Source organism: Euprymna scolopes, chromosome 14 (genome assembly GCF_053919585.1).
Source record: "Euprymna scolopes isolate OS-2025 chromosome 14, ASM5391958v1, whole genome shotgun sequence".
NCBI lineage: Eukaryota > Metazoa > Mollusca > Cephalopoda > Sepiida > Sepiolidae > Euprymna > Euprymna scolopes.
The window spans coordinates 89,315,108-89,337,699 of NC_136495.1; the positions used below are offsets into that span (position 1 = coordinate 89,315,108).

General features: G+C 34.9%; 1 protein-coding gene across 3 annotated transcripts in view; it reads right to left on the minus strand.

The window, feature by feature from the left end:
- The window catches only part of LOC145293153 (12S rRNA N(4)-cytidine methyltransferase METTL15-like), a 574,136-nt gene that overhangs the window by 336,755 nt on the left and 214,789 nt on the right, over positions 1 to 22,592 (minus strand). For all 3 annotated transcript variants that reach the window (XM_080139603.1, XM_080139600.1, XM_080139602.1), the window contains exon 2: positions 4,279 to 4,418. In XM_080139603.1, the coding sequence (XP_079995729.1) occupies positions 4,279 to 4,406 (128 nt within the window). In that variant the 5' untranslated portion in view covers positions 4,407 to 4,418. The remainder of the gene's footprint in view (positions 1 to 4,278; positions 4,419 to 22,592) is intronic.

Genomic DNA, 22,592 nt, shown 5'->3' on the forward strand with positions numbered 1-22,592 from the left:
AATGTGAAAGAGAAGTGGGACAAGTTGGTTAAGGACTGCCCAAGAGTTCTGGGCCTAGTTGAACAAAACTTGAAACAGAAGAAGACAAGCACAATTGCAGTCTTAAGCAATTTCCTTGAGGAAGCAAGTCCGACGGCACATTACAGAGAGGTGGCAGAGCTGTGCCTGATCCTGCTTGGTGAGGAATCTCCTCGAGTATCCACTGGGTCAAGCCAGGTGCCATTCACCAAGCCCGCTGGATGGCCAGGAACATTTACTGTATGAAGATGCTCATGTTTTCCAAGGAACTAAAATACAACAGGACACTATCTTCAAGCTGGAGAGGATGAACAAGTTCCTGGCCTTATTCTACACCAGCCACTGGGTGACCACCACATCTGCAGCTGATGCACCTATCCATGACCTCCAGCCTATGAAGAACATGCTGCAATACAAGCAGTATGACTATGAACTGGCAACCTCTGTTCTCAAGAAAATGAACAACCACCGCTGGTATGTGACCCAGGAACTAGTGCCATTCACCTTGTTCAGTTCACATGCCAGCATGACCAAGTCTGCAAAAGAGAAGCTAATTTAGACCTTGGAGAATGGGAATAATAGCAGTTTCCATATGTTTGAAGAAAAAGGTCAATTTTGAAGAGGCCTACGGCCTTGTGCCTAATTTGCTTTGGTGGGGAAGCAAATAAATACATTAAATAAATAGAAAAGAGGGTTTTAATACAGCAATTGATAACCAGCTGGGAGTAATCAAAAGAGCACGTCATTTTCACTTAGAAAATAAAGATGAAACTTTTAGCATTTCTGATTTTAAGTCAGTAAATCTAAGCATACAACAATGTTGAGGTGACAGTTATCAAAAGGGGCACACATGGTTCACATTTTTTTTTTTTTTACAAGGTGGTCACCACTTATCAAGGCCTGGGAGCCACTCAGGGATAAGGATTATTGTAAGTACAGTACGTTAGTGTGGAGATTTAATAAAGTGTCTACTTAAGGAGGTGGTTCATCAGGAATTTGTTTACATTGGACTTGAAGACATTCAGGTTGTAGTCAGGTGGGAAGTAGGCAGACGGAACAGAGTTCCACAGGCGTGCAGTTCTAAGAAAGAAGCTTTGTTCACGGAATCTATGTTTTGATTTAGGCATAGATAAAGAGTGGGGAAAGTTTTTGACAGTGGATTCAACTAGACGGGTGTTTTTCATAAAAGATTGGCGAGGGGGGGGACCAGAGATTGGAGTTCAGACGAGCACCTGCCATGGAAATAACGATAAAACAAAGATAGGCTCTGTGGGAGAGAGGTTGCAGGGAAGAGAAAAGGGCATCCCCCACTAAGCCACAAAGTATATTTTGTACTCTGTCAAGGCAGGATAGGCTGTTTTTAGCAGCTCCTGCCCAGATATGGCAGCAGTATTCCATCCTTGGATGTACTTTGCTATTATATAAATATAAAATTGCATCAATAGTGAGATATCTTCTGGACCGGTAGAAGGATCCCACCACCTTTCCAGCGACCTTGTGTTCCATTTCAGATCAGGAGTGAAGGTCAAGCCCAGAAGCTTATCAAAACATGGGGCTTCTCCTAGACAAGATCCATCCATTTCAATTGATGCCAAATGGGGATCAGAGTGTTGATGATGTAAAGATAGGAGTTTGGTTTTAGATTCATTAAAGGTAACCAGCCGCGTCTTCCCCCCACTGAACCACTCGTTCGAGATCAGAGGAGAGAGAATCAGAGAGAGCTTTATTATTTATAGCCTTTAATGTGTTGCCGTAGATGGTCATGTCATCAGCATAGATGTCAACGAATGATTTAAGTATATGTTTAGAGAGATCATTGATGTAGATCAGGAAGAGAGTTGGGCCCAGGATGAATCCTTGAGGGACTCCGGCATTAATACTGCAGGCCTCTGATTTTTGTCCATCAACCACTACTCTTATGAGCCTATCAAAGAGAAATGATTTAATGATAGAGAAAATATTTCCAGTTATACCGTAGCTGGAAATCTTGTGAAGTAGGCCTTTATGCCATACCTTGTCGAAGGCCTTTGACATGTCAAGAGCAATTACCCTAGAAAGGAAGCCTTTGTCAAGAGATTCACTAATCCTATGAGATATAACCGTTAGCACATCTGCGGTAGATCTTGCAGAACGGAAATCATATTATGTGTCACTAAGAAGGTTGTTTCTGCTGAGGTGGTTGACTATTTCTCTATTTAATATGGATTCCAACAACTTACTCATGACACACAGGAGACTTATTGGTCTGTACTGAGAGGGGGATGACTTATCACCTGAGTTCTTAAATACAGAGAATACTGATGAGGTTTTCCAGGGTGTTGGAAAGCACTTCCCTTAACCAGTTTCGTAAGTATGGGAGCAAGTTCTGGTTGAAGCTTTTTTAACACTATAATTGGGATGCCGTCAGGGCCAGTTGCTTTACTGGAATCAAGGTTCTTGATTAGCTTGGCAACCTCATGCACAGATATTTGTATGTTACCTAGCGTGTTCTGTGTTATAGGAGGAAATATGGGGAGTTGATGGCCTTTGTCACATAGGGTAGAATTAGCTGCAAAGTTCTTTGCAAATAGTTTGGCCTTGTCTGAAGCTGACGAGATGACCTCTGGTCCGTTGATAATGGTTGGGATAGAATGCACACTTCTGTTCAGGATCCTATTTGTTATTTGCCAAAACTGGTGGGAATCAAGCCACTGATCAGCTACTTTGGATTTAACAGCTCTCTTGCATTTTTTATTACTCTTTTACTTTGCTGGCAGTCCTGAAAGCAGCTTTAGTCTCCGCTACTTTCTTGGCACTTTTGGCCAAGATCAAATTGTAGTGTCTGTTCTTCAGATGCTGCACTTCCATTTCTTGTTCTCTTTTGGTGGAGAAGCAGTCCTTCACGACTGAGACAATTTTTATTTTTGTACCTTTTCTCCACGTTAAAAAACGACCCTAGTGTCTAACTCTGTCCCATGGGGAGGCATTGTAAATAGGTACTCTTTTACAGTGGTTGCTGGCATTCCTAAAAGCAGCTTTAGTCTCAGTGAATCTATTACGTTGGTAGCTATAGAAAAGGTGATTTCTGTGCGCGATGGCAGCAGCACATTCTGGGGAGAACCATGGCTGGCTGTTAGGTTTTTGTTGGAATTTTTTAGATGGTATGAACCGGTCTTTGCCTACAATTAACCATTCGATCAGGTCTGATACTATAAAGGACACATCCTTTTTAAACATGGAATGCAGAGGTAGATCAGATGTACGGAAGCTATCCCAGTCAGCCATGGACTATCAGTATACAGTACGGTGGAGGGGTACGTTTGGGGACTTATTACATTTCATTTTTATCTTAACTGATATGATGGAGTGGTCGAAGGATCCTAGAGGAGAATGAACGGAACATGAACATAGCTCAGGGGAAGTTGAGAGAAAAAGGTCTAGGAGGCTTGCATATTGACCTGTAGTATCGGGCACACGGGTGGGCTCGCAAACAATCTTAGTGAGGTCATAAGCAATGGCAAAATCATTACAGAACCTCCCCTTATCGTCCGTCTTATTTGAGTATGTCAGCCATTCCACGTTATGGACGTTGAAGTCACCACAGATGTGGATGTTAGCCGAGGGATGTGCAGACAGGATATGGTCTATTTTCTCAGATATGCTCTTAAAGATAGTAACTCCGCTGTTGTGGGGCCGATAGAGGGCAAATATAAATGCAGTGGTATAAGCAAGTGCAACCCGGAAGCACATATAAGGTAAATTAGGATCTTCTCTAGAGATATCCCTGCCATATGGGAAGCCATCTTTAATGTAAGCACATATTCCATGCCCATGGCGATCTTGGAGGTCAGATTTAGATGTTAAGTTAGAGTATCCGTTAATTATGAACTCATCTAGAGAAGTGGTCGGCCCTATCTATCACTTTCTGAACTCATCAAGAAGGACCTACAAAATAACTGTATAAATGTCTTTTCATTTCTGGTTCATTAACAACAATTTCTATGAACCTTGTCATCAATTACCATTTAAAATTGGAGAATTGAATTTGTTGGTCATTTCAAGGATGACATAGTAAAACCTTTGTTGCTGTGTGGTCCAAGGTATCCAATAAAGACATTCATAAATTAGTTAATGACCTAAAAACAGAAATGTACAGAAACATCTGATAAGATTGAGTTCGAGATAAGACTAACATTGAAAAATAACTATGCATTTTTACTGAAATATATAAGAACTTTATAAAAATAACATTCATAATAAATATATCTTAGCAAATCTCACCTGTACTGTTTAGCTAGATCAACTGACAATTGATAGGCAACTGGATCACGATCCAAAGCAATTATTTGCTTGAGCAAAGGACATCTCCGGAGGATTTCTTTAGAGTGACCACCAGATCCAAATGTCATGTCAATTATTACCTAGATGTGCAAAAAAGAAAAAAAAACGTCTATTATTATACTTACACCATATACTAGTTCATCCATACAGAAAAAAAAAAAAATTTTTTAGTAATTGTAGTATACATCTTTCAACATGTGGTAATGTGACCAGATTATGATAAACATGACCTCCCCGACAAAATTGCCTCTGAGATGGGTATATATGCTGATGACACCACACTCTATAGCAGGCACGACAGGAAAACAAATGAACATATATCTAAAGTAATGGCAGAAACACTAGAGGATGACCTCCAATCAGTAGTGGAATGGGGACAAAAATGGATGGTAACGTTCAATGCCACCAAGACAAAACTGGTTTCATTCAATAATTACAAGAAACCTTCTCTACCACCTATAGCAATGGCCAAAGACTCTTTATCTGAGAGTACGTCTCTCAAGCTCCTTGGCCTAACGTTCACAGGAAACAGGAGTTGCAACAATTACATCGAGGGCATTGCCAGGGCCACTGCAAGGAAGGTGGGCTCTCTCTACCGTGCTAGAAAACTTCTAACACCCGAAAGTATCCTGTACCTCTATAAGGCCACTATTCGCCCATGTATGGAGTATTGCTGTCATATTTGGGCCGGTGCATCGGCTACTAGTCTCTCGCTCCTTGACAGGGTTCAAAAGAGAGTCGCAAATCTGATAGGCCCTAAACTGGCATCTAAACTTCAGCCTCTGTCCCATCGTCGAAATGTTGCATCCCTCTGCCTGTTCTACAAGTATTATAATGGTGAATGCTCTGAAGAACTGCAAGCAGTTGTGCCCCCACGACGTGAACACCCTCGACAGACCCGACAAGCTGCAAAATCCCACCCCCACACTGTAGAGATCCCTACATGTAAAAGATCTTTCTACTCCAGTAGTTTCTTCCCCAGAACAGCTAGACTTTGGAATTCCATTCCAGGTCACTGCTTCCCCAACTGTACTGACATGCATAAGTTCAAGTGCAACGTGAACCAACATCTCGCTGCCCTAATCCCTACATAGTACCCCAGTAGATGTTTCCCCTGATAGTAGCCCCCTACACCAAAGTGGCAATGTGCCTTGTTTGGGGTGAAAATGTAATAAAAAAAAAAAAAAAAAAGACTCTGGAATTCCATTCCAGGATCCTGCTTCCCTAACTGTACTGACATGCAGAAGTTCAAGTGCAACGTGAACCGACATCTTGCTGTCCAAATCCCTACATAGTGCCCCAGTAGTTGCTGACCCTGATAGTAGCCCCCTACACCTGAGTGGCAATGTGCCTTGTTTGGGGTGAAAATGTAATAAAAAAAAAAAAAAAAAAGGTTTATCTCTTTATGAGTAATGTGGTGATGAGATAAATAGTCTTAGCGTTGGGAGATGAGATTACTTGTTCTTGAAAGAAAGAAAAGATCATGATGTTTTTACAACAGGTGAAAGGAAGAAGATAGACATCGGAGAACGTTTATATAAGTTTTATTCCAAGAACGTCATTACCGAAAGAGCCGACCCCGGACTCGACAGAAATCCTAAAAAAGAAAGTCCTCAGTAACTGTCCTCCATACATATAACATCTCCCTCTCCCAAGTCCTTTGATGATGAAAGACAAGCTCTCCTAACTTGTGTAGTCTTGCATCCATCTTGGTTGACACATTAGTCATCCTGATCTTAACCGAGAACCAACTTCTAGAGTTGCTGGGTTTGTTGTTTCTGACCCTAGTTGATAAACCTGCTTGAGTGAGCTAAATATTGTGCCAGGGTAGGATTGTGCATTTGGTATCTTTGACAGAGCTATCAACATCTACATCTAGGTGGTTTCACCATTTCCCATTAGTACCAAGTTATGACCTTGCGTAGGAGCAATGTTTTATCACTTTACCTATTCTGGACCAAGTTTGTACTCGGACATGATCCCCTACCTTTAGTGGGGTGAATTCATGCTGATTGCTGTTGTCCTGTTTTACTTCCTGCTATCGTCTGAGGATGATGTACAAAGATCATGACCAGAATTTCGCATGACAGGTAGGAGTGTTCTTAGTTGACGATTCATCAGTTTAGCTGCTGGTGAAGAAGAGTTGTTTTTGCCAAGTGTTGTGCATAAAATTAGTACAGCCAGGTATGGATCATCTCCAGTCTGGCAACATTTGAGCAATGTTTTCTTCACTGTTTGTATGGTTCTTTCCACTAGACCATTAGATTGTGGGTATTCTGAGCTGCTTGCTACATGGGAGAAGTCCCATTTAGTGGCAAATTTCTTGTATTCATGAGATTTAAATTGAGGGCTATTATCATTATCATCATCATTATTATCATCATTATTATCATCATCATCATTATTATTATCATTATCATTATTATCATTATTATTATGATCATTATTATTATCATCATTATCATCATCATTATTATCATCATTATCATTGTTATCATCATCATCATTATTATTAGATTGGAGAAGTGTTCTGTTCAAGTTATCACTGTTGTATCAGTGAGATGGCTGAATTAAAAAAATTTGGAGTAGTAATCCACTACCATGATATAATCTTTTCCCCACAATCTGAATAGGTCTGTGCCAACTTTTTGTCAGGGTTGATCAGGAATATCATGTGGCATCTCAGGCTGTTGCTATACCGTTGACATGAATCACAGTTTTTTTATGATATCTTATATTTACTTATTAATGTTTGGCCAAAAAAGGGCCTGCCTGGCATTGGATTTAGTTTTTCAATTCCCAGGTGTGCTTGATGTAAAATTTTGCGCATTTCTGCTTGCATATTAGTTGGGACAATGATTTGTTGGCCTTTTAATAGAAGCCCTCCCTGGTATGTAAGTTCATTTCTATAGTTAAAATATGGGTGGAGGCAGATGTTAATGTTATGTCAATGATCAGGCCACCCTTCCATGATTTGCTGTTGTAATTGTTGCAATATTTCATAATTGGTTGTCTCAGTTGTCAGCTGCTGTAGACATTTGTCACTGATGAGTATTGAGGACATTATGGAGTGAACAAAAAGGTTCATTTCTTTGTCCAGGATTTCTGGAGTTTTGCATTTTTGTGCTGCACAGCTGAGTGTGTCAACAACATGCATTAGTTTTCCCATCGTATATTTGATTTCAAATTCATACTTCTGTAAGCGTAATAGAAAGCATTGTACTCTGGGTGGAGTTTTGGCAATTTGTTTTGTGACAATAGTTTTGAGAAACTTATGATCGTTGTTAATTCAAAAGTGTTGTCCATAAAAGAATTCATGAAAATGTTCACAGGCAAATACTATGGACAACATCTCCAGTTCGAGGGAGTAATAATTTTTTTCAGTAGATGTAAGAGAACAGCTAGCAACAACCACTGGAGCCCATATATTATTATGGTTTTGTTCCAACATAGCCTCAAGTCCTAATGTTGATGTGTTTGAAACAACTCTGATTGGAAGTGCTGAGTCAAAGTATTTTAATGTTGAACTCTGCGTAACCAAATTTTTTAGTCGTTGGACAGCTTCCTTTTGCGGTTAATCAAAAGACTACATGTTGTCATTTTCCAATGAGAGGCGAAGAGGTGCGGTTTCATTTGATAAGTTAGGAATGAATTTTCCAAAGTAATTTATCATGCCTAGAAAACACTGAAGTTCGGTTTTATTTGTTGGATCCGGTATGTTTCTGACAGCTTTGCATTCGTTTTCATCAGGCTCAACTCCACGACTGGATATTGTGTGGCTTAAAAATGTCAATTCGATTATTTGTTTAAATGATTGAGTTTCATTCCGGATTTCCTTATAGCTTTCAAAACTTCAATTCTATTTTGCAAAAGTTCTGGAGTGTCAGCTCAAATGATATTGTCCTGTGAATTTCTGCATCCTTCAATGTTTTCAACGATCCCTGCTATTTTTGCATGACATATTTCACTGGCACTGTGTATGCCATATGGGAGACGTGTGAATCTGTAGGTAAAATAAAGAAGATAGACATCAGAGAACATTTACATAAGTTTTATTCCAAGAACGTCATTACCAGAAGACCCGACCCGATCCAGACCAGCTGGAAGTCAAGAAAAAACAAAACAAAAAAAAACTGCAGTAACTGTCTTTCATATATAACAGTAATTACATACAACTTGAAAAACTTTTTTGGTTACATGTCCTTAAAATGCTATCCAGTTAGTAAATGACTTAATATCACTGCTCACTGGTCCAAAATGCCTGATAATTTTATGTTAAATTTATATGAAAAACTGATTTCAAATTCTAAATTTAAAAATAATTATTGTTTTTTTTTAGTTTAGGTGTCAAAAAAAAATGTTGAATCTCACTTTTATTTTGAGGTGAATTAGCATAGGGTACAAATTTACTAAAACTCGAACATATATCTTATATATTAAATAGAGCCATTTTCCTTTCTTCTGTATATCAATAGGTTTTCATAACAAGGTACATAATTTGTTTTTTCAGTCATGTTGTACAAATATTAGCCTGAGTTGATAAAAAATTATTTCCGATTGATTTTAATATTTAATTCTGATCAATATTTTAGTTTTGATTTATCATAAGTAAAGGAAGGTAGAAGAGTTTTTACTCTCTCACTCACATCTACTCTCACTGTTTTCATGAACAACAAGAAAAAATTTAATAAGATGGATTTTCTATATTCATTGGAGCAGTATTCGATAAAATACTCATTCTATTACTCTGTCATAAACTGCATCGTTTTTTTAATGAGAAAGCAACAGTTTTTTTTTTTTCAAATAAAGCAGCACACATGAAGAAATAAAATAAATGAATTTCAATAAATTTTTATAAGGCAATATTTTCTTATAAATTTAACTTTAATTATCTTCATTTTATGTAGGTAAAGAATTCAAAGATACAAGAGAATGATATTCGAATATTTTTTCTTAGAGATGTTGACCTTGAATTTGTTTGTTATACCTGGTTTATTTTTTTCCCATTAAAATTGTTTAGAGTTATTGAACGATAGGAATTATGCCATTTCATAATAGTCAAAACTATTTCTTACAACTTAACATTTTCTATTATATCTTTTGTTAAAGTAAAAAGATATGATAAATGGAGTAATACATAAATCACATGAAGTCATCTCTATGTATATTTATTAAAATTGCTGACTTTTTTCCAAAATAACTAATACATATAGTGGGATTGTGTAAGCAATTCAAGAGACGAAAATACATTTAGTGTAATTTATGTTATTCCATTAATGCATACATGACTAATCTATTATATAAAGGACAGTTACCTGTGCATTTGCATGTCCAGTTAAAACTTTTAAAATCTAAAAAAAACACAAAGTTTCTTGATTGGTGTTACCCTGGATGTATATAAACAAAATTATTAATTTTCTAAGTACTGAAAACTAATAGATTCATTTCGAACATTTTCTAAAGATTGTAAGAATTAGGTCAGTTGGGAGAATAAAAAATTGAAGACCTGAGCGAGTATCGATTTCATCTAATGGCATCATTTTTTTTTTTTTTTTTGGCTTAACACACACCTTCAAGCACCCAGGCAATGCCAGACACCAAGGCTAGTCATATAATAAGTTTAAACATTTTTCGGATTGAAATTTAAACATTAGTTTTCTCTTCTATTGGAGGTGCGGGTGGGGAGGCTTGGATTTAGTGTTTTTGTAGCCTCCTTAATTTCATGTGTTTAAACACAGTGGCACCTTGGATAAATAATTTATCTGTCCTTTTGTTAATATTGCTTAGAAATCATAAAGAGTTCAATATCCAGTATAGAACAGGTAGTGAACCAAAAATAAAGTCTTTTCTAGAGGGAAGGAATATTTGATTTTAGTAGTGCTCTAGAGGCCTCCTCAATTTTATAATAGAGCAAGTAGTAACTTAAAAGTTAGTTAACTTAGATGCAATGTTTTGGATATCCAGACTATTCCTGCATAATCAAGTTTCAGCAAAGTAGTCATCTATTCTTACTCTTTATTCAATGGTAAGAGGGTTACGGTCCATGTACATGAATGTGTTCACCTCATGAGAATATATACACATTAAAGCGTTGTAGACTAAGAACTAATGTTGATATCTTTCTCAACAGTCATTCTTGTTACGCATTAAATTTTCTAGAGGAATAACTGACAGGCATCCAAATCTTCCTGAAGTAAAACAGAACTAAGACCATGATTGCATAAATTGACGGCAAAATGGAAGGTTCGTGAAAAACATTTAAAACAGGACCAGAGCATAGTAAGGATATAATTTGCTCAGTGGAAAGGAACCACATTATTTTTTAATAAGTGAGGAGGGGTGATGCAATATGCTAAAGAAATGTCTTAGGTTTTTTACAGTGTTCAGGATTGGGACGTCTAAGATGTATTGACTGAGTGATTTTCTCATAACTGATGGTAACGTTCGCTATCATCTTCTTATTTTATGAGCCCAAAACATCACCCATCCCTAACGTTGGGATTCTGTACTTGGTTCTTCTTGAGTATAAGGTTCAATTCTACCCTGTTTGAGAGAGGTTAACTATCTCATTCCTCTCATCATTGCTTCTTAGCACGTTTTTCTTTGGTCTTTTTTAAAACTTTGCCTGAGGCAGGATGGAAATATTCTTTTATTCTTTAGTCTCCTCGCAGTTGCTCAGTTTTGCCACCACCCTTAGGTAGGGTATAACTTTTCCCTCGACCATTGCTGAGTAATATTGTTATGCCTTTCATGGGCTAATCGTTAATCACTCCAATCTTTCTATAATTGTGTACTATATTAGGTTTAAGAACTATCCTATAAAGTAAGACACAATTATTTTTAAGCCCTTAGGTGATCAGAAGTTCGCCCATGGTCGTTTTTGATCCACATAGCATGAATTTCTTTAATATCAGAGATTAGGTTGCCCCAAGTGTCTCTCAGGATTTTAACCCCGATTTTCCTCATGGAATTATTTACGGGATGTATGGAACTGTTCAATATGAATATTGTATACTCTTTTCTAAATCTATCCCAGGTGTTCCTATTTTACGCACTTTTTCTCATGAGACAGTTTGCTGTCATATGCCCTACTTTACCACAATATCCATCTTGACATCTGTCGATGGAAGAATGAGGACTGTGACTATGAAGGCCATTTCTTGGGCTAGTTGGTTAGTGAGGATAATTCATCTGACTAGGTCTTATGTCTGAAACAATATTAGATTCATGCATCTCCCATACTTAAATGAGTTGTTTGGTATATTTTTTTATACTTATGCATCAGTGCATATTAGTCTCCAAGGGTAACCATATCACATGCTATGTCAAGATACCTTAAGGTCATCATGGACACTGTTTAAATTCTGTCAGAGTTTGCTATGATCTGATACTACATCATGTTAAAATACATTTTTTTTTGTGGAAAAATTCCACATCTTTTCAGTGAGACCTAAATTTTTGTCTGTATGATTCAGTGATGGTCTAATAATGTCTTTATAACATCTTTGCAATTCATAGCTGGGAGAATAGTATATGTCTCATGTGCTTTTCTTTTAACATTATCTGCAGTAGCAATGGGCAAGTTTCTAGGTACCATTCTAAAATAGAGGCAATCTTTTCAAAGTACTTATCTACATCCATTTCATTGCATGCTATTACAAGTCAAATTCATTGTCTCATCACAGAGCATCATTCTTTCCTTGATCTGGAGTAAAGTTTCCCCATTCGATCCTCACTTTTTCTATTTCAATTCTTACTTCAGCTTCAATTCTAGTTTTATTTGATTCAAATTGAGCTCGAGAAAGGTTGGGTGCATCTGTTACAAAATTGTCTAATACATTTACTTAAAAAATGTTGTCATCATCCATATGCTCTGAAACTTGTTACAATTTTCTCACATTTCAAAGATGCTACCTTTTTTTAAATTTAACCTTTGAACCTGAGAGTTTAAAAATATATCTCTTCAGTTTAAAATCAAAAATATGTTCAGTTTAAAAATACATTTCCTATCATACATGTTCTACTCTTTCTTATAAAGTTTTATTGAAACGGACATGCACACACTGGCTTTCTTTAGACTTTAGAGCAGGGGTCACCAAACTATGGCCCGCGGGCTGAATCGGGCCCGCGACGTCAGTTCACCAGGCCCGTCGACGTTGAACTGACGTCGTTTCCTCGGCTCGTGATAGCTCCACCTACGCTCTGACGTCACCATGGTTTCCATCGCTTTAAGACCTTTTTGAGAAGGTTGTTTATCTTAAAAAAATAGATTTGCCAATGATGTTTAAAAAAAAAAAGATTCTTGCAATTTTTCATCGACTTATTCATTTATCTCAAAGGTGTGCAAAGTTCAATAAAAAAATCATTCTTAACTAAATTTCTTAGAAAAGAAACATCAAACTGAAAAACTTTTTATTTTACTTATGAAAGAACTAAGTGGAAAAAATTTAGAAATACTATTCACAACAACTTTCGACCTTTTTCCACTGACCCACTACCATCTCGGAATGGTAAATGTAAAACGATTGATATTTATTAATTTTCTCGCTTGAGTAGTTTGGCTCTTTGTCTACTAAGTGTCAGAGTACAGAGCGATCAAACACAGTACAAGGCCTGCCGACCAGTTTTACCCCCCTCACGGCAGGGAGGTAAGGATTTTAAAAATGAGTCAATTTTGACTGTTTTTATATTGTCTTCAAACAAGGTGAAACATCTTAATTTCGTATGATTAAAGTTTCTAGGTGAAAATAACCCAGTAAATCACCAAATGATAATCAAATTAAAAATTTTTGGATAAATAGATATGATATTATAGAATTAATAATAGTACAAATATCTTATACTTATATTTTTTTTAATTCTCACTCAGAGTTTTTCTGTTGGGTCTCGCCTGACGAAAGGATCTTGCGTCATCGCTAATTGTAATTCTAATAATAAAATAAAAATTAAATCTTTGTCGGATTGTAATTGAGTTAATTAATTCTATATAGCTGTTTTTTGTTGTCTCAAAAAATTTATGGTTAGGGTACTTTTCGCCAAAACTTATAAATAATTTATTTGGAGCTATTAATATTAAGGAATTTAATGGTGTTTTTTTTTAAGCATATTTTTGATAAATGTTTATTAAAGACACAAAATATAAATTTACTTAAAGTAAATTTTGTACCTTCTCTGTTACTGAAAATCGACTAAAGCAAAATAGACTATATTATGATTGTGCATCCTTTTTTGAATCTAAGATAATACAAAAATTTTCTTGAAGTTTTAAAATTTAATGATCACAGTAAAAATTATTATTTCCCCATATTTTTTTAATTTAAAAAAAAAATGTTCAGGCATGATTATTTATTAATTTCATTAATAAAATGCTTAAAAAAATAAATTCTATGATTTTTCAGATAAAATAATCTTGTTATGGATCTCTTCAAGGTGCACAGGTCAATTTCAATATGTCATGTTCTGCATTCTATTCCATGGGACTGGTATTCAATTATTTTTGGCAGATATATTAATATTTCTTTTAATCAATTAGCAAATTTTGATGTGATTATATAAGTTCAGAAAATTCTTGAAAAGGGAAACGTTTTGCTCCTGACTCTGATTTTGTTTTCAGCATATTAAAATTTTTTATCAACCCTGGCAAAGATTTCTTTTAATTTATTATTAGAATTACTTAAAAAGAAAGCCGATTTGTTTGGAAGTATCAGCCTTTCGACAAGTTCAGTTGTGCGGAGAACAGAAGAACTTGGAGAGAACATAGAGCTACAGATACGTGAGAAAGCTAGGAACTTCTTGTGGTATTCTCTGGCACTGGATGAGCCCACTGATCTCTCGAGTACATCACAACTTCTCATGTTCATTCGTGGTGTCAATTCGGACTTTCAGATAACAGAAGAGTTGGCATCCGTTTGCAGCATGCATGGAACAACAACTGGAAAAGACATTTTCATGGAAGTGCAGAAAACTTTGCAAGACTATAGCCTTCAGTGAAATCAGCTTCGAGGTGTTACAGTTGATGGAGGTAAAAACATGGCTGGAGGGAGGAAGGGTCTGGTGGGGCAGATCAGGACTCAGTTGGAAGATCTTCAAATTCCAGGCGCTCTGTTCATACACTGCATCATACATTAGCAAGCACTCTGTGGGAAAGACTTTGATATTTCTTGTGTACTGAAACCAGTCGTTTCTGCTGTGAACTTCATTCGGGGAAATGCACTCAATCACCGTCAGTTCCAGGCTTTTCTTGAAGAAATTGATTCTAATTTCTGTGACTTGCCTTATTACACAGCAGTGAGATGGCTCAGCTGTGGTAAAGTCCTGTTTCGTTTTTACAAGCTCCGAAACGAAATAGATGTTTTTCTCACTGAAAAAGATAGAGCTGATCCACAGCTGTCAGATCCTATCTGGCTGTCAAAGTTGTCTTTTTTGGTCGACATCACATCCCACATGAATGAACTGAACTTGAAACTTCAGGGAAAGGATAACCTCGTCTGTGATCTCTACAGAATCATCAAAGGATTTCGGAGAAAGCTGTCATTGTTTGAAGCACAACTGGAAGGAGAAAACTTCTCTCATTTTCACTGTTTCAGAGAGTTTTGCGCTTCAATCGCTGAAGATGTCAACCTCGATTTTCCAAAAAAGATTATTCATGACTTGAAGAAGCATTTTTTGGAGAGATTTTCAGATCTCGACAGAACTGAGAGTGACATTCTTCTGTTCCAGAATCCGTTTGACTGTAACCTTGATGATGTGCCAGTTGAACTACAGTTGGAGCTCATTGATTTGCAAGCAAATGACTTGTTGAAAGAGAAGCACAGAGAAGGAAAACTTGTTGAATTTTACCGCTGCTTACCTGATCCTGAGTTTCAGAAATTGAAGAAATTTGCCGCTGGTATGGCATCAGTGTTTGGAACAACTTATGTCTGTGAGCAAACATTTTCAAAAATGAAGTATGTGAAGTCAACACATTGAACGAGATTGACTGATGATCATTTGAAAGCAATTCTCTTGATTAGATGCAGCAATTCCAAACCAAACATTGATGATATCTTAAAAGCCAAACGTTAGTTTCACAAATCTCACTAAACTTTTTTGCTGTTTGGGTTGTGAGATTCGGATATGTGCACACTAGGTTTGATGTAACTATCTTTTTGCTTACGTCGCCTTCTTTGAAAACTTTTTAATAAATAAAATGTTGGTTGTCTTTGTTTTTTGATTAACATGGAATGCTAAACTTAGTTTTTCGTCTTTTTTCCCAGAGCTTTCGTTCTGGCTTGCAAGTATTGAACAGAATGATTATGCGGCCCGCGCTTGTCATTCTTTCAGTTATCCGGCCCATTGTGAAAAAAGTTTGGTGACCCCTGCTTTAGAGCAGCACAATAATAAAGAAAACAAGATAAATGCCAAGGTCCATAGGTTCTGATACAAATGACATAAAAAATGAACACAAGGTATGAGTTGTCAAATTCAAAACTCAGTGAAAGTAAAGAAAAGGCAATATACAAATGCAAACTGACATAAGACAACCAAGCTAGAAATCAAATACAAATATTTATTTACATAAATACAAAAAATATAAACAAAAATTGAAATCTAATATGGGAAAAGGGATTTAACTAACAAATATATGTTGATGTATAGAGGTGGCAATTCAGGAAATAATCTCCATTTATGTTAAATAATGTAATGCAGTTCTCTGCAAATAAGAATAAATGTAAACTGAACTAGAATCAATATAGGACGGTAAATAAAATGTTATTTTAGTCAATTGTTAGTCAGTGTAATAATTAAAGTGATTTCGTGTATAGGCATCGGACAAAAAGTGACTTATTAGATTTATGTTGCATTTCCGTTACGATGTTCCAGGTAAAAAGAAGTGATCTTATTGTGTGTGGGTGGGGTGAGGGAGTTAGTCCTACTTCCAAACTGAAATTAGCAATTGAAGAGAATGGCTGACTGGATAAAATGTATTACACAAAAAAAAATGCTACATTCCAATAAAAAAAGCCTATAATTTCTGAAAATAATTGGATTGTAACACAAAGCAAAATTCTATATGCAGATCTAATTACAGAAAAATGACCACAATTTAACAATCTTTCTCATTAGAATAAGTATTTTTTTTAAAGAAACTAAAGTGAAAGATAATTTGTTATCATAACGAACATGGTTGAAGAGAAAAAAACAAATTGGTTAGGTAGAATCAAATATCAATTTGTCAGATGCAATGATATTGATGTTTAAGCTTTAGAAATAGCTGATTTAATTTCATATATTAGATATTGTGTGATTGTTTTTAGTGCAAACAAAACAATTCCATAAAATGCGGCTAATTTCATTCACGGCTTCTGCTTACCTTTTGTTTTAAAATCAAAATAATCCCATCTACCACTCACAAGGGAGATACAAGATACGATTCTTATACAGTAGAATATACTTAACACACAAAACGATTTGTAATATCATTTTGGAAAAGAATTCATGAATTTTGGCAATTTTCTCACCAAAATTACTTATTCATGCATGCCTTTTAGACAATCAATAATCTCATTTTAACTTTTATTTCTCATGCAGAAAATTGTCAAGATGCTTGAAAAAGTGGTAGTCGGTAGGTGAGAGGTCTAGAGCGTATGGCAAATGAGGCAGAGTTTTGTAGCCCAATTCGTTCAACTTCTGCAGAATCTGTTTAGCAATGTGTGATCAGGTATTGTCATGGAGGAGAATTGAGCCTTTTCTGTTGAATAATGTTGGATGTTTGTTGTCAAACTTTTTGATGTATTTCATCCATTTGTTGACAGTACTTCCCCGTCATAATGGTTTTACTTGTATTGTAAAAACTATAATGGATGAGACCAGTCACAGACCACCAAAGGGTCAGCATGACCTTCTTCTGGTGCAATTCTGGTTTCGGAAAGTGTGGTGGGGCTTCGTCTGCGCTAACCACATGGCCAGGTGTTGCAAAAAATCTGCTTTTCATCACAATTTACAACCTGGTCTAGAACAGTCGTTCTTGTTGTGTAAAAGGAAAAAGATGACACTTCATAAAGGCGTTTGTTCAATTCGTGAGGCACCCATTTATCAAGATTTTTTTGTCTTTCAAATCTCTCTCAAGTGGTTGGAAATCATTTTATACAGTATGTTTAATTCAGAACGAAATACTTGAACAGTTGTGCATAGATTGACGTCGGCTAAGGCTCTTAATTGATCATTGTCAACATTTGATGGCCGACTACTACACTCATCATTTTCAAGACTCTCATCACTGCCATGAAATTTCTTAAACCACCATTGTGCATTGCGTTCAGTAGTGGTTCTAAATGCTTCATTGATATCATGAGCTGTTTCAGCAACTTTCTGGCTTAGCTTTAATTGAAATAAGAAAATTGTGCGAATTTGCTTTTTTTCCATCTTGTATTCAAAGTTCTGAAAAAATACCATTGGAAATTCATTCTTTTCCCAATAATTTTGATTTCATCCATGGAACACTTGAGTGATAAAATAACAAATATCCATTGACACTTGAGCAAACGATTTAACTCTGGATCTGAATTTGAATTATCCTCCAGCATCTTGCCCAGCCAAACAGAATGTGCACTGAAAAAAAACATCCACCTGAAAACATAATTCACAATAAAATTTTGAATTTTCAATATGACACAGTAAACCTTGTCTACGACAAAATAATGAAATTGCAAATAGTCATCCAAAATAGAAAATAAATAAATAAATTCAAATTTCAATATATTGTCATTTCAACAGCTACAAAAATTTTATTTGAATTTAGTCAACTATACCTCACTAAAACTCACATTTTGTAAACAAATGAGGTACATTCGAATGTCAAAAAAAAAAGAAAAAGAAAAAAAACCCAGATTTTATTTGTTGAAAGCAGTGGATGTCTTTAAAAATTAATTCCTATCCTAGAGTCTTGACACACAAATGAGATTCTCACGACAATACCCGGCAAAACAAATGTATATGTATACAAGTTTATATATATATATATATATATATATATATATATATATATATATATATATATATGCACTCTCATTAAATATATCCTACTAAATGAATGCATGTACAAAAAGGTCCATATAAATCAATAACAAAACAAAGATTAACAAAACTTATACACATCTTCTGCCTGCTCTCATTTACACAGAAAAACGAACATTAAAACTTAAGCGGGGGGGAGGTACCTGGAGGTAATCAAAATATTGAAAAAAAAAAACACAAAAAAACTAACATAAGGCAAACAAACGATGTTAAATGTAAAAATTGAAAAAACAAAAAAGAAAACAGAAAAACAAACGTTAAAACCAAAAAAAAAAAAACATGTGAAAAATGGCTTAAATAAGCCTGTTTCGATATTAAAATTTTAAAAAATCGGTGGGTACCCGTGTGTTTTTGGGTGTGCGTGGTGGGTCGGGGGTGTTAATAAAAACCTAAGAATAAGCGAAGTAAAAAAAAAAAACAGAAAAACGAGCGTTCCGTGAAAAATGGCTTAAATAACACTGGTTCAATATTTAAATTTAAAAAATCAAAAAAAAAAAGAAAAAGACATCTCACACCACGATTTGAACCCAAAACGTTTAGATAATGAACCAACGCTCTAACGAACTGAGCAAACACGATGTACATGAAATTTAGTCAGTTCTTCAACTATTTAAACTAAATCAGGTCATGATGTCATCTGACGCATGCGTAGAACCGGTCGTCGTCATGAGAGGACGGTTTTTGTTGACCCCCCCCTTGTAGAAAATTGTCGATTTCAGGGTGAAAAATTAATGTTTTTGGCCAATTTTTCGATATTTTTTGGGCGAAGGATTCAATACGATACCAAGTTTGTCAATTTTTGTTCTGTCTGTCGAAAGTGTTTAGCGGACACACAAACACACATACATACATACAAACATACATACATACATTTTCGCTTTTATATTTATAGATTAGCTTTGTTCAAATAAACGCTATGATTGTATAAAATGATTTATTTCCGGTTGATGCGGACTGTCATGTTTATGTTGAATGCCCAGAAAAAGTCCCTTCTGATTAATGTTTACCAGTTTTAAAATAAACAAACAAACTTGGCTATTTTTTAGAATAACAATATATTTTTTAACTGGTAAACATTAATCAGAAAGGACTTTTTCATGGCATATATGTGAAACAGAATAGTTTGCACAAATCGGAATTTTTTAATACAAGATTCGTTTTTTTCATACAATAATTTGGGACGCTATAAGATTCCTACCTTAACAATTTACCAATATCAATATCAAAAAATTGTCCAGTTAAAGAAATCACCAAAGAAGTAAGTCACAGAACTTCCACCATATCGATGATAATACCTACAATTTTAGCTTTGAGGTTATTTCTTCAAAAGTTAACCAATCTAACTCTGGCATTTCTGACTTTAGTGGAATCCTTACCATTGCTGAACAATTCAGTGAATCAATGGAAACAAGATTTTCATCCTATCTAAATGATAAAAACTTGTGCATATCTACTTTCCTAAATCTAAGATTCACTTTTAAATTTCAAAAGAATGACATAGAAAACACCATTAAGAATTGGATTCTACATCTTCTACTTTCTACTGATGATAATGAAGCAGAATCAGCAGGATACACTTCTTCAAACTTTGTTGAAAGTCAAGAAGATCACAGTGAAAATAAAATTGTATCTCTCAAGCTTATTTGATGAATTAGCTTCAAATAAGCCAACAGTAACAAATCAAAACTTAGAGCATATAGAAGCCGAGTTAAACTTAGAGACTGCAACAACAACAGAAATACAAAATCACAATCTAAACGAAAAGGGAGAAAATCCCTTATGGTTAAGTGCACAAAAGAACTTGGCCATTAAATAGCTTTACAATTACTCACAAGAGGTGATAATCTATTTCAGTGGTGGAAGAAGAAAGAGACCTTACCACTACCGAGTAAACTGACCTCAAAATATTCAAGTGCATCATCTTCATCTGTGGAGAGTGAGAGGCTCTTCAGTACAGGTGGTAATGTGTGTGAACCTATGAAGAATATGCTGTGTTCTGAGACTAGAAAAACTAATGTTTCTACATTACAACTTAAAAGTATTCAACTTGAATACTGAGGGGACTATGAGAGCAGAGGAGGTAGGCAGCAAGAATAGAAGAAGAAATAGAGCAGCAGCAAGTGCAGAACATCAACTTACAGTTATTCACTTAAAGAATTACAATTTGTACTTTGTAGTTAATTTCTAATTCCTTTTTCCTCATCTGATTGTTTAACTATATTCATTTAAGAATTGGAAATTGTACTAAGTTAATAAAGGCAAAAAGCCATAATAGTGGCCAAAAATGTAAAGTTAAACTGACAGTTAGTATGTAAATATGTCAATGCTATCTGATGAGTTTCTTGACAGTGATGAAATGATTCAAATTTAATAGTAAAGAGAAAAGTAATTAATCTGCTGATTAATCTGCAAATTTGCCGATTACTGATTAATCAGCAAAGTGGCCGACTAGACCGATTACCTGCCAATTAATTGGTACAACCCTAATATTATATATATATATATATATATATTCCTATTTTCTAGTAATTAGAATATGTTTTATCTTTAATATGAGAAAATTATCTGACATTTTGATATATATATATATATATATATATATATATATATATATATATATATATATATATATAAAACTTACTATCTGTGCATATGATGTTTGTGCGTTTCCTATATAAAGAAAAGTTAAAGAACATACATACAATTTTGAAGTGTATTCTAATGTAAAATTTACTAGGTAAAACAAAGGAGGTGTTCTCTCAGTGTACCCTTAAGGGAACTACTATTAAAACATCAAAGATATCCCATTTTTATGAAATTTAAATTGTATGTATGAAATATTCTGGGGAAGACAGTTGAAGTGGTTCCAAATCGCTATGTTAGCCTCTATGTGACAAAATATCCATGTGCCCCCATTTCTAAGCAATCTATGAGGACACAACCCTCTTAAAACTTCAAAAATATATATATATATCCAATCTTTCTTATGAGTCTACTCAGGAACTATCTGAATTGTTTAGTTAGAAAAGTATCAGACTGAAAACATCAGGTGTGCAATTTCGATTCTACCCACACACAACTTTTTAAAAAATGATATCAAATATATGCTTCCTTTTTTTTAATATAATAAAATATAGCTGCAGAATTTTGGTATATTTAGTTTGTAATGTCTCTCCATTCATTTGTCTGTCTCTCTCTTTCTCGTTCTCTATATATCTATCTATCTCTAGGTGTTATTTGTTTTGCGATACTTTTTTTTCAATGAATTTAATTATTTATATGAAAGTATAAAATTGCACTATATCTAGAAATCAGATAGCCCAGTGGTAGAAGTTTAGGCTTCTTTCCATAGAGTCCCAATTTTGAATCTCACTAGATCAGCCACTACAAAACATATGTCAGCGGATAATTATATTTTAAAAACAATATATCTATCTCTATATGTCTATATGATAAAATAAAATCAGTTTTTTCATGGTCACTTTGGTTTAGAACCAAAAGTTTCAAATATTAATTTGTTCAACCACTCACCTTAGCCAAATCCTGTGTTTCCAGAAAATATGGTTAATTTCGCTTACTTTCAAAATGTCTAACATTTTCTCTACGTATTTTACAAAGAATATGACAGACATTTTTGATACAAATATCTACTCTCATATTCACCAGAGAATTTTCTTAATAAAAAATTTTTTTGCTTAAATCACTGAAATTATTTTATTTTTTTCATACTTACTATTTTCTACATAGTACATTAGATTTTAAATCTAAATAATGAATACTCCCTTGTATTTGTGGAATAAAGAAATATTGGACCATTTTTTTCGGTCATTTTGACTACCTGTTGTGCATTTGTTATGTAAACATCCTGACATAGCAGAATAATAATTACTGAACTTGTATGGACTGAATCATACCTGTTTGGAGCCTCCAAGTTAGTACATTTCTGACGTTTGAAAAATAACACATTTTTTCACTTGTGCTTTGGATTTGCTTCATGCAAATCCAAAGCTTCTTCAGTTTACGTTCACATTCCAGAATACATAAATATACATCTGATTGTAAAGAACAAAAAAGTTTAACAACAATAATAATGAAATGGAAACAAGTAATAATACTTTTGGTGATTAAACTAGCAAATATAGATGTATTCATCTATACAATTTGCATGTGAACATAATGGAAGTAGTTCTGTGTCTCTA